The sequence below is a fragment of the Littorina saxatilis genome, linkage group LG8 (genome assembly GCF_037325665.1).
Source record: "Littorina saxatilis isolate snail1 linkage group LG8, US_GU_Lsax_2.0, whole genome shotgun sequence".
Taxonomy (NCBI): Eukaryota; Metazoa; Mollusca; class Gastropoda; order Littorinimorpha; family Littorinidae; genus Littorina; species Littorina saxatilis.
The window spans coordinates 44,315,035-44,329,047 of NC_090252.1; the positions used below are offsets into that span (position 1 = coordinate 44,315,035).

The following is a 14,013-nucleotide window of genomic DNA, read 5'->3' on the forward strand; positions in this document are numbered from 1 at the left end:
CACGATCAGAAAGCTACTTGAGCTTATCCGCCTACTTCATAGCCAAGGCCAGGAAATCAAGAACAGCTAGAACCTTCAAGCCCTAGCAGATGGTGTTTACCAGGACTCTATTCATGAACTCTCCACTGGCCACTTCCAGTTTACCCTCCTTGTTGAGAGAAAGCAAACAGACACAGGGCAGCTCTACCAACAGATCCGGTGAACAGGTGAAGCACAGATCTTACACAAGCTAAAGTGTCCAAAAGGGAAACATAACATTAACGAGAATAACATGAGCATTAATTATTTAATGAGGTAAATTTTTTCCCCAATAAAAAGACCAAAAGATTTAGGGTCAGTAGGTTGGTTCCTTTGTGTGTGTGTGTGTGTGTGTGTGTGTGTGTGTGTGTGTGTGTGTGTGTGTGTGTGTGTGTGTTTGTTTTATTGTTGATTTTTTTGGTTTTATTTACACAAGCGTATTTGTCTGCAAAAGTAACTTTCCTTGTAGGAGTCAGCAAAATCAAATTGTTTTGTTTTGGTTTTTTGAAGGGTCAAAAAAAGTTCTAGGGTCGGTACCAAAATACTAAATAGGTTAGGGTCTGAATTTTGTTCTTTGCCTTGTATTAGTTGTACTCATTTATCAATAACTTTTGAACATGGTTTCCATGCCCCACTGTATGGTTCCAGTATTGGAGATCTAAATAATAATATGCACAGATGAAATGAAAATTGCAATGACTTCAGACTCTCAAGGTAAATGATCTCTTGACTGCTTCCATGGTGTGCTCATGCAAACATGCTTAGCATACATGAGCACTTCCATCATTACTGCTGGCAGTGGCACCGCCTTTTGGCAGCAGATAACTTCATGAGTGATAGCGCTTGTGTCTGTGATAGTGTTAGTCTTGGCTGGCAGCAAAAAACGAAGAAGCAAATCAAGTGCTGCCACATGGCAGACTTTCAACCAAATGTCCACCAACTTTCGTGGGTTTAGAGTAGCTCAGGTGACGCCGAGACAGAGTTGACAAAAAGTCTCTCAAGTGAATGGGCGGTTCTGGTGAGGTTATGCCCCCTCTTTCTTTCGGCTGGTAACTCGCGCCACCATGTGGCAAGATCACACAAGAAAGGACAAAAAACTTGCATTGGTCCCAAATAGCATATCGGTTTGGTAACTGTTCGTGTGTAAGTCGTGCATTTTATACGGTAAACAGACAATGGTCGGTTCTGGTGAGGTTATGCCCCTTCTTTCTTTCGGCTGGTAACTGGCGCCACCTCACGGCAAGATCACAGGACTTGTCTCGCGTCATCACCCCAGAAGCGCTGATTGTCCCCACGAATAAGTAGCGTTTCGAAAACTCAGTTGAGCATCACCCGAATCAGCAGTGATTTAGAATCTATTTGGAGCAGACTTTTTATACTATTGCACTTCTCGAATGGTTCATATATAGCCGGGAAACAATGAATACAACCCGACAAGCTTGAATTTGCAAGTCAGCCCAGAATCGTTTGCTTAATTAGCTGGTCTGAGTGCTGTTCCCTTCACTAAGGTATAGAGCAGTATTACCCTTCAAATTCAAGTGCTACCCAAGTCAGGTAAAAGCTCTTCCTGGTTCTGTATGTTTGAAAAAATTAGCGCAAAAGTCCAGCCTGAAATATGACAACTGATTTATAGGTCTAGAATAAAAATCAACAAAAGCAAACTGCAATAAACACCATCTTGAGGTCTTTTCCTTGTCTGCTACAGTGCTAGTACATGTATTATGCACAGCACTGATTAACTCCCTGATTTTATAACTAGTCCTGCTCTTAGTCTTTGGCCAAAAAGAAAAATATGTCTGTTTCCGGTAACCCGACCGATCCTATTTTTAAGCGCCGACCCTAAAGTTTTGTTTCGCTTTTCGCACACACACACACAAAAAATGAAGTCAAGTATACTTTATTTAGTTTCAATATATCTAGGTCAAAAACATGTGCTAAATAATTGTAAGTAAACTAAGGAAGCGTTTAAAAAAAAGAAAAAGACATTAACAAAACTAAAGAAAAAGGTAAAAAAAAAAAGACCGACCGACCCTATTTTTTTCGGCGATGTTACCGGAAACAGACATATTTTTCTTTTTGGCCTTACCATGCAAACTTTTGTCTTTTGCAACATTAAACGACAAGCACAGATGAGGTCATATTAGCTTGCCACAGGTAATAGAAATTATAACCTCTTCTTTCTTGTTCATGGGCTGAACCTCCCCCCACGTTCACTCACGTTTTTGCACGAGTGTATTTTAACGAGTATGAACTTTTACCCCGCCATTCAGGCAACATACGCCAATTTTGAGGGAGAAATTATAACCAATAATAATTGTAAATGATCACCAATTGTTTAATACAAACACAATTATGGGCCCAAAGAAAAGAAGAACACACACGATGATCATCCAACCAGCAGTTGCAAATTTAATTTCATAACTTTATCACCCCAATGCTAGGAAATTCGGGTCACTTCCTCAAAGTGGAAAGCTAGCAGCAACAAGAGTCGTGCTACGCAGGTGTGTGAGTGTTTAGGTGTAACCAGCCACCTGTACTTATGGCAGAATGACCGAGGTCTTTTACGTGCCACTGTGGTGATCGACACAAAAATGGGACATGGACGCATTCTCTGACTCTGAGGCTGCACATTAAGTTTACCTGTGTCTGTCCCGGCCTGGATTCGAACCAGTGACCATACGATCACAAGTCTACTGCTCTACCAATTGAACTACCCAGCCCACTTGTAAATTTTACTTATAATAGTACGACGGAACCAACCACCACTGGCACCAGGGGTCTGTCAGTGTCACATTGAATGATATATATATATATATTCAATTAGGTGACAGCTTTCTCAGCTTATTGCATCTACTACCCCCCCCCCCCCCCCCCCCCCCCGCAGGCCGCCACTCCACTACACAAATCAATCTGTCACACCTGCATAAATAAGTGCAATAAGTCTGAATCCAAATGTGACTTCAGTCTCAACTCAAATGCAATCAACTGAGTGTCTCAGGGTTCTAAAGCAGTAATTAATGCAATTTAAATTACAATGCGACTGCTCAGGACTTCAAGTTTAACCGTTTTAATTTATGTTATGACCTCCCCCCCCCCCCCCCCCACCCCCCACATTTTCATTTGGAACCTCTTTTTCAAAACCCATTTTCCCAAATATTGCAGCTCTTTACTCACTCACTCGTCAGGTTCCCACTGCGATACAATCTAAACTATCAATAACTGAATAAGCCTTTTAAAAAGGTGTAACCTGTTATAGCCATATGTTGTCAGACTGCAAGGTGACCGTTCATTTCTTTTCAATTTCCCATCACTTCCTGTACATGGCAAACGCTTGAGTTCATTAAAAAAAAAATTGAATGGCGGGGTAAAAACGGTCATACACGTACAACTCCACTTGTGCTTAAAACATGACTGAACGTGGGAGTCTAAGTTACTCTAAGCCCATGAACGAAGAAGAAGATAAAAAAAAATCATCAACTGGCAGTGTTCTCTCCAGATATGGGTTTCCCGCTTCAGAAAACAGAAACTAAACTGCAAACACATTTTCACCACCAAATCTTACTTAGCAAAGCATGCCAAGTGAACTGATGGAGAGTGTAACTTGCAAGTAACAGATAGTGTAATTTCTCTGCAAACTCTATTGTGTATTTTGAAAGACCAAAGCAATACTTGTTAGTGTTAAACATCCAAAGTCCTTTACACTACACACACGTCGCAACATTCTTTTCCCGAATCACTCAAACTTGCATCAATACTGACAATACATACAGATACATGACACATCAAATGCAAACACTCACACTCACAGGCACACACCCATTGTAGCACTAGCAGTAACAATTCATTGAATGTAACAAAAGTACCACACCCATAACATTAACAATGACTGCGTTAACTTACAGTCCTATCACTAGAAGAAACAGTCCATACTGATTAGCATGAACCAGAAGAAATATTTGACAACACTTACAGTTACACCCAAGTTACAGGTCGATGTATACCTTTGTGTAAAAATAATTACAAATTAATGTGTTATTTATTATTGTTACATTCCCAAGTAACGAACAGGTTTCTGTTACGAAATGGCATATAGCACGTAATACAGAATTAACTTACAAATTCCTTTTGTCTATCAATTTCAGAGTGCTAGCACTGATCATACATGTATACATGTAGATCATGGTGGGCTGCTTCTGTAACCTGACCTCGGACTTTAATTAAGTACCATGTATTATTATTACACAACAGTGAAGGATCAAAATAAATTGACACTTTGTAGTTGTACAGACAACACACTTCTCAATCACACTCACGCCATCAACAGACATCATAAAGGCTGCACAGTACAAAAGTCAGTGCCACAAGAGATTGTAAGTGTAACTGTAAGTGTAATGCAACATATTGCAACATTGTCATTTTAAGTGCCCCTGCAGATCATCCTGCAAGCAACCTTCAACCGTTAGCAACAAAATGAAGCATACTGACTAATCAACAAAACAGTGAAGTCTTGATTTGAATTAAAGTAAAGCTGAGGAGATTATACTTCATACGATTACGAATCATAGGATGAAAGTTTGAAACAGAGTGCATGGAAACTGACAACTTTCACACAACAAACCAGCACGCCAGTTCAACGATTCTGCCTGAAAATCAAAAGCAAACAGAAAACTCGGTATACACACTCGCACGGACATAAATCGTGCTTACTGAATATAAACCACAGCATGCATAAATCGCTTCTGGGTCAGAGCTGGTTGTGCATAAACATACCAGGTGTGTCCATCTGAAAACTGGAGCACTTGATCACTTGATACGAGTGCAACCTTGCGTACGTCAGCCATCACACTTCCCACCAATTTGATGAAAGGTGATATTCAGAATTATAAGAAACAGTCTAGTCAAATGACTTACCTCTCTGGTAGAGACATCTTGAGAGCTTTGTCAACACCTGGACGTTTGGTTCACATTGAAATCATCCGAACCACCTCCTCACGAAGTGTCAAATTTCATTGCATTCGGGTCACACACCGACCCTCTTGTCCGACGAAAATATGGTATTTACACGCCGTTTACACGGCGGTTTCGCCAATCAACAACTACAACAAACTTTTACAGACGGGATAACCAAAAATCACCAATGCCACACGGAAAAAACTGTCTGTAAACAACACTGATCGATCTCGAAGTAAACTTCATTCCAGGAATAATCGCAGGTCTTCAGTCGACCTCATAACACACGCGCAACAAAAACAAATAGTGCACAAATGTTGACTCCTGAATATTTGCTAGGGTGTTAAATATATTTCAATCCCAAATAAGAATCTAAACGACGTAAAACAATATTTTATTTGGAGTTGCTGTCGTTTTATTTTGGGACTCTTTCTCGTGTCCATTAGTACGCAGTATATAGTACTATTTTTAGGGCAGGATCGCAGAAATAGTTCCGGTCTAAAAATAATAAGAAATACTCACATACAAATTGATAGATTGCTAACTGCGGATATTGCAGGTTGAACCGTAAATATTCATTCGCAGAGACATATATTTTTGAATTCTCATTTTGATAAAGACCTTTGACCCATTCGCCTCTGTCTCGACATCACATGACATAAACATCGTCTGCATCAAAATGTCGATCCCACTGGGGGTGCGAGTTTTGCCAAATGTTCGAAGCAGTTCAACTGTCTTTGGCACGAACCGCCGACTGGTCAGGTATGTTCATAAAATAGACTGCATGTTTTCATCGCTTCTGTCATGTGGATTGCAGATTCTACGGTGTTTTGATGGGATATTTAAGCGCCAATCATATCACCAATGCAAACTTAGAAACTTGTCAGTTAGAAATCTTTGGTCAGCTTGTTATTAGCAGTATTTGCTTTTTGTAAAGGCACTGCAGATTGATCTTTATTTTTAGGTGGCGATCTTGTCTGTTAAACAGTATTTATGTCAAGATTAGTTTGAGACTGTAATCGTGTATTCTTCCATTTCGTTTCCTGTCTTCTTTTTCTCGAATTATTTCATCAATCCGGGTTGATGAGGTTGACTGCAGACAAGTTTGCCTTGTGAGGCTGACTCACAAAGTAAGTACTGAAGTATAGAATTCCGTAGGCGTCCCACATGATCTTTTGTGGGAGAGAGAAGCACTTTCATAACAGTTTCTTACAGTTATTGTAACTGATTGTATTATTATTATATGTGATTGTAACGTATTGTTTTGTCAATAACAAACGTTCCAACAAATTACCTTTCTTGTTTTTATATTCAGTTTCTTACAGGATGAGGAACATGCATGGATTCATGCGCAAATTTTAATATTGACTATACCTACATATAATGTATCATTCAATCAACTGAAATGTATGTGTGGAGACACACACACACGCATGCAGACACGCAAACACACACACACACACATAAACACACATACACTCACTCACTCATTCACATGCTCACACAGACAACGGACACACACACACACTTCAGTGATATTCTTTAAACTCATAGTATCAATCTGAAATTTCAGCGACCGGGTAGATGACAATGATAGTCATCAGGCATATTTTTCTTTCTTAACCCAAATGGAATTTGTCACATGTCTTACATAATTACTCTACTGATACTGAGCCTTCACAAAATTGTACCACTGAATCAAGGCTATCATAGATGTACCCACATACATACATGTACAGTATGCACTTGTAGAAAGGTCATACACATATCTCCCGAAAAGAGATAATTTATGATTCAGTATTACATTTTATTCCCTTGCCTGATATGATGTAGAGGCTTATTAGTTAAGTAAATAATGATCCTATGAAAATGAATCCAAGAGCCTGTGGTTTGTATCGGTAGGAATGCTGTTTGAGGCTAGTTTTTTCTGATAATGATAATAACTGTTACCTGGTTGATTAGTAGTCTGGATTATCTTTAACGAGTCTGTTGATGAGCATTTGATGCAGCATTGACCTTGTATCTTGGTCACAAGTATTCACATGTTTTGGTCATGGAAGAAATGAATCTGTTCCTTTCAAGAGAATAACATATTTTGTCGGCATTTTATCCTTTTTGTATCGGTCCATTGATAGGAAATTCGGTCGCTTCCTGCTTGCGTCATTAGCTATTATGCAGCAACAATATAAGAGTCGCGTCTATCAGGTGTAATCAGCCACCTGTACTTTTGGCAGAATCACTGAGGCATGTCAAAGCGGTGACAAGGGGTGTCGTGTGGCATGGATACTGTATGTCCCTGGGTCAGCACATAAATTTGGCCTATGGACATCCCAGCCCGGATTCGAACCCGACCCAATCTCTCCCTCGTCCCTCTCGGCTCTCTCTGTCTCTCTATCTAAAGCAAGAGCTCAATTTAAAAAAATGTATTCTTGCTTATGTTACACCCTCCAAGATGTGTTTTGTCTCGTCTCTCACTCTCTCTCTCTCTCCCTCCCTCCCTCTCTCTCTCTCTCTCTCTCTCTCTCTCTCTCTCTCTCTCTCTCTCTCTCTTTCTCTCTCTCTCTCTCTATCTCTCTCTCTCTCTATCTATCTTATCTTCTTTTTTGGTAATTATCTCTGTCTGTCCATCTTTCTATCTGGCTGTTTGTCTTTCTATCTGGCTCTCTCTCTCTCTCTCTCTCTCTCTCTCTCTCTCTCTCTCTCTCTCTATCTCTCTCTCTCTATCTATCTATCTTATCTTCTTTTTTTTTTGTCAAAAGTAATATTGTGTATAGGCTTTTGTTTTGATTGCGAGATATTTTTAAAAATAATTTATCAGGCATGGGAATTGTTTGCCGAAAGGCAAATTTCTGCCGAAATTTTTTTTCGTTCCGCCGAAAAAATAAATGGGGGAGACTCTTTGGTTCTAAAAGCTGAATTTAATGGCAAACTTGGAGCTCAGATGACACCAAATTGCACCATTTGGGTTCTTTGGAGATACAAAATTCTGGGGGAGCATGCCCCCGGACCCCCCTAGTAAGGCTAGGCGCTTTGCTGTATTACTTCAACTTTTTCAGCCTTTTTTACTTTTTTCAATTCCCATGCCTTTTTATTTTTATATATATGTATTAGTATTTTATTTTATATTGTAAAAACCAAACCACTGGTTATGCAATTAAACTATCCTTCCATCCATCTCTCTCTCTCTCTCTCTCTCTCTCTCTCTCTCTCTCTCTCTCTCACTCTCTCTCTCTCTCTCTCTCTCTCTCTCTCTCTCTCTCTCTCTCTCTCTCTCTCTCTCTCTCTCTCTCTCTCTCTCTCTTTCTCTCTCTCTCTTTCTGACACACACACACACACTGCAGGGCGAAACGTGCTGTCCTCTCCAAGTCCTCTCTTAAACAGGAAGGAGTCTGAAAATGGGGCTACATTTACAGATGTTAAAAACAAAAATTAAACAAGTCGCGTAAGGCGAAATAACAACAATATCTATATGTTTTTGGAATCAGGGACCGACAAGGAATAAGATGAAATTGGTTTTAAATCGATTTCGGAAAAATTAATTTTAATTATAATTTTCATATTTTTAATTTTCAGAGCTTGTTTGTAATCCAAATATAACATACTAGATGATTACCCGCTTCGTCGGGTGGATCGCGAGACGGAGTATGCAGCGTGGCGGTTCGCACCGGCTTCGCCGGGATGATCGCGAGACGGAGTATGCAGCGTGGCGGTTCGCCGGGTTAGAGCACATGTTGACGTGATTGACGCCACACGAAGGAAGGGAGATAAACGCGCAAAACACTGGAGAAGATAAGGAAGAGTTACTGGAAATGGATCTACAGAAAAACCAAAATCGATTCGCCGCGCTTAGAGCACGTGTTGAACATTTTCATCGACCAGATTGTGTCCGGGGTCTACCTGAATATGCCCACCAAATTTGAAGCAGATCCATCGAGAACTTTGGCCGTGCATCGCGAAGTGACAGACAGACAGACACACACACACAAGCCGTATATAGATATAGATGTATATGTTTTTGGAATCAGAAAATGATGAAGAATAAGATGAAATTGTTTTTGGATCGTTTAATAAAAAAAATAATTTTAATTACAAGTTTCCGATTTTTAATGACCAATTCATTAGTTTTTAAGCCACCAAGCTGAAATGCAATACCAAAGTCCGGCCTTCGTCGAAGATTGCTTGGCCAAAATTTCAATCAATTTGATTGAAAAATGAGGGTGTGACAGTGCCGCCTCAACTTTTACAAAAAGCCGGATATGTCGTCATCAAAGGTAAAAAAAAATTTAAACAAGTCGCGTAAGGCGAAAATACAATATTTAGTCAAGTAGCTGTCGAACTCACAGAATGAAACTGAACGCAACGCAACGCAGCAAGACCGAAAACTCGTAGCATCGTCACTCCACCGCCCGTGGCGAAGGCAGTGCACGTGGAATTGACAAGAAGAGCGGGGTATTCGTTGCGCTGAGAAGGATAGCACGCTTTTCTGTACCTCTCTTCGTTTTAACTTTCTGAGCGTGTTTTTAATCCAAACATATCATATCTATATATTTTTGGAATCAGGAACCGACAAGGAATAAGATGAAAGTGTTTTTAAATTGATTTCGAAAAAAAAATTTTGATAATAATTTTTATATATTTAATTTTCAGAGCTTGTTTTTAATCCGAATATAACATATTTATATGTTTTTGGAATCAGCAAATGATGGAAAATAAGATAAACGTAAATTTGGATCGTTTTATAATTATTTTTTTTTTTTTACAATTTTCAGATTTTTAATGACCAAAGTCATTAATTAATTTTTAAGCCACCAAGCTGAAATGCAATACCGAACCCCGGGCTTCGTCGAAGAGTACTTGACCAAAATTTCAACCAATTTGGTTGAAAAATGAGGGCGTGACAGTGCCGCCTCAACTTTCACGAAAAGCCGGATATGACGTCATCAAAGACATTTATCAAAAAAATGAAAAAAACGTTCGGGGATTTCATACCCAGGAACTCTCATGTCAAATTTCATAAAGATCGGTCCAGTAGTTTAGTCTGAATCGCTCTACACACACACACAGACAGACAGACAGACACACGCACATACACCACGACCCTCGTTTCGATTCCCCCTCGATGTTAAAATATTTAGTCAAAACTTGACTAAATATAAAAAAACAAGTCGCGTAAAGCGAAAATACAATATTTAGTCAAGTAGCTGTCGAACTCACAGAATGAAACTGAACGCAATGCCATTTTACTCGTAGCATCGTCAGGCCACCGCTCATGGCAAAGGCAGTGAAATTGACAAGAAGAGCGGGGTAGTAGTTGCGCTAAGAAGGATAGCACGCTTTTCTGTACCTCTCTTTGTTTTAACTTTCTGAGCGTGTTTTTAATCCAAACATATCATATCTATATGTTTTTGGAATCAGGAACCGACAAGGAATAAGATGAAAGTGTTTTTAAATTGATTTGGACAATTTAATTTTGATAATAATTTTTATATATTCAATTTTCAGAGCTTGTTTTTAATCCAAATATAACATATTTATATGTTTTTGGAATCACCAAATGATGGAGAATAAGATAAACGTAAATTTGGATCGTTTTATAAATTTTTATTTTTTTTTACAATTTTCCGATTTTTAATGACCAAAGTCATTAATTAATTTTTAAGCCACCAAGCTGAAATGCAATACCGAAGTCCGGGCTTCGTCGAAGATTACTTGACCAAAATTTGAACCAATTTGGTTGAAAAATAAGGGCGTGACAGTGCCGCCTCAACTTTCACGAAAAGCCGGATATGACGTCATCAAAGACATTTATCAAAAAAATGAAAAAAACGTTCGGGGATTTCATACCCAGGAACTCTCATGTAAAATTTCATAAAGATCGGTCCAGTAGTTTAGTCTGAATCGCTCTACACACACAGACAGACACACACACACACATACACCACGACCCTCGTTTCGATTCCCCCTCGATGTTAAAATATTTAGTCAAAACTTGACTAAATATAAAAACGTCGGGGGATATCATTCCCAGGAACTCTCATGTCAAATTTCATAAAGATCGGTCCACACACTGTCATAGTTTAGTCTGAATCGCTCTACACACACACACACATACACCACGATCCTCGTCTCGATTCCCCCTCTATGTTAAAACATTTAGTCAAAACTTGACTAAATGTAAACAAGTCGCGTAAGGCGAAAATGCAACATTTAGTCAAGCTGTCGAACTCACAGAATGAAACTGAACGCACTGCAATTTTTCAGCAAGACCGTATACTCGTAGCATCGTCAGTCCACCGCTCGTGGCAAAGGCAGTGAAATTGACAAGAAGAGCGGGGTAGTAGTTGCGCTGAGAAGGATAGCACGCTTTTCTGTACCTCTCTTCGTTTTAACTTTCTGAGCGTCTTTTTAATCCAAACATATCATATTTATATGTTTTTGGAATCAGGAACCGACAGGGAATAAGATGGAAGTGTTTTTAAATTGATTTCGAAAATTTAATTTGATCATAATTTTGATATTTTTAATTTTCAGAGCTTGTTTTTAATCCAAATATATTTATATGTTTTTGGAATCAGGAAATGATGAAGAATAAGATGAACGTATATTTGGATCGTTTTATAAAAAAAAAATTATTTTACAATTTTGAGATTTTTAATGACCAAAATCATTAATTAATTTTTAAGCCACCAAGCTGAAATGCAATACCGAAGTCCGGCCTTCGTCGAAGATTGCTTAGCCAAAATTTCAATCAATTTGATTGAAAAATGAGGGTGTGACAAGTGCCGCCTCAACTTTTACAAAAAGCCGGATATGACGTCATCAAAGACATTTATCGAAAAAATGAAAAAAACGTCCGGGAATATCATTCCCAGGAACTCTCATGTAAAATTTCATAAAGATCGGTCCAGTAGTTTAGTCTGAATCGCTCTACACACGCACACATGTACACACACATACACCACGACCCTCGTCTCGATTCCCCCTCTATGTTAAAACATTTAGTCAAAACTTGATGTAAAAAGGAGGTAGTCTTAAAATGGGTGTAAAATTAAAGAGGGTATGAACAAAAAGTCTGAGAAAACAGTCTTAGAAGGGAGGGAGTCTTTACCATGGGGGGGAGGGGGGGTGTCTTAGAAGGGGGGGTTCCACTGACTGTACTCTCAACTCTGCTGCAGTGAATCATAGTTTAAATAGGGAAGTTAATATTATGTGGTCTGGGTCCTGTCCCATGGAGTGACCTTTTCATGCTGTTGCTTTGTTCAAATTGTATTCCGGCCGCCAGCCAAATACTCTTGTGATGATGATCTTTTGTACTGTCTTATTTGCTTAGTAGTCATCATTGAAATGTCGCTCTGTAGTTGGTACACACTCTGTGTGTGTGTGTGTGTGTGTGTGTGTGTGTGTGTGTGTGTGTGTGTGTGTGTGTGTGTGTGTGTGTGTGTGCATGTGTGTGGAGAGCACTGTCATAGAAACATGCACACACCTCAATGTATGAGAAGAATCAAACAAACAACAACACAGCTCAAATATATGTATGTTAACCGTCTTTTACTTGTTTTGATATTCGAAAAAGAGAATTTATTCTGTATCTACAAGTAGATCAGCAATAATTTAAAAAGGAAAAAGGTTTGCTCTTATTACAGTGTTTTTTTGCACACAAAATATATCAGTCACTGCTTACAAAGGTCTGTAAACTACAAACTGTGAAAAAGTGTTTTTGTTCCTTTTCCACAACTTCATCAATGTTATGCATAAGTGAAGGACTTGCTGAGTGATCCTTCATAGTGTATTGTCAAATATTATTGGACACTTGTCATGGTGTAGCATTATCAACAACTTCTTTACCAACAAGGAAACAATATTTGAAAATCACAGAACATGTAATGTATTGCTTACTTCCTCCATGGAACACCGGCTGGAGATGAAACAAGTCATAGTTCAATTCAATTGCCTGAAAAAAGCAAATCTGTAATTTTTCAGAACAAATTAAATCCTTATTTAAGTTCAAAAAGCCGTTTATTGTGTGCTACAAGTTTGCCAGGAGTTTGTGAGTTTGCAATGTAATGTAAAATGCGTTGATGACTGTAAAGGTACACACCTTCATGTGTATGCAGTCATGTACATCACCTCGGATCTTAATGACCAGGATTTCACACAGGATAACAGCATAACTCCCAAAATGCAAAAAAAAGTCTAGGGTCGCGCGAAAAAATAGGCTCGGTCGGGATACCGTACACAGACTATTTTTTGTTGTTGGCCTAAGAATCAGCCAGGCTTTTGATATTTGGTATGTGTGCAAGGGGAAGGATGCTCTTATCGCATGACGGCATGTTAAAGGCTGGACAGATCTGTGCTGATTGATATTACCGGCACGGTTGGCCTAGTGGTAAGGCGTCCGCCCCGTGATCGGGAGGTCGTGGGTTCGAACCCCGGCCGGGTCATACCTAAGACTTTAAGATTGGCAATCTAGTGGCTGCTCCCCTGGCGTCTGGCATTATGGGGTTAGTGCTAGGACTGGTTGGTCCGGTGTCAGAATAATGTGACATGGTGAGACATGAAGCCTGTGCTGCGACTTCTGTCTTGTGTGTGGCGCACGTTATATGCCAAAGCAGCACCGCCCTGATATGGCTCTTCGTGGTCGGCTGGGCGTTAAGCAAGCAAACAAACCGCCACCAATACCATTACCAGGAGTTCTAAACGAAAGTAATACGTGTTGTTTTCCCAGCTGTGACTCGGAACCTAATTTGTCGCTGAAATTGAAAAGGACTGATAGTGGGGCGGCTTAGCCCACATACACAAAAGAATTGTGCATTTTGTTATACAAGCACCAAATTTGGCACAGATGTACATTAATATGTTGCAAACATTTTCAGATATTGGGCCACTTGAAATTCTCTCTATATGTCCGCCATATTGGATTTCAAAATGGCCGCCACTTGAAATCTACATTTGCTATTATCTCTGGACATAATGGAGCTAATGACTTGATTTTGGCATTCGCAATACCGCACTTCAGTGGTTTCGGTCTTATCTAACTGAGAGAAA

The 14,013-nt window shown here is 39.4% G+C and overlaps 1 protein-coding gene across 1 annotated transcript in view; it reads left to right on the forward strand.

The window, feature by feature from the left end:
- Positions 1-5,627: 5,627 nt before the first annotated feature.
- Positions 5,628-14,013, forward strand: part of LOC138973664 (glucose-6-phosphate exchanger SLC37A2-like) — a 60,561-nt gene continuing 52,175 nt past the window's right edge. The window contains exon 1 of the mRNA XM_070346395.1: positions 5,628-5,730. Within this exon, the coding sequence (XP_070202496.1) occupies positions 5,648-5,730 (83 nt within the window). The 5' untranslated portion in view covers positions 5,628-5,647. The remainder of the gene's footprint in view (positions 5,731-14,013) is intronic.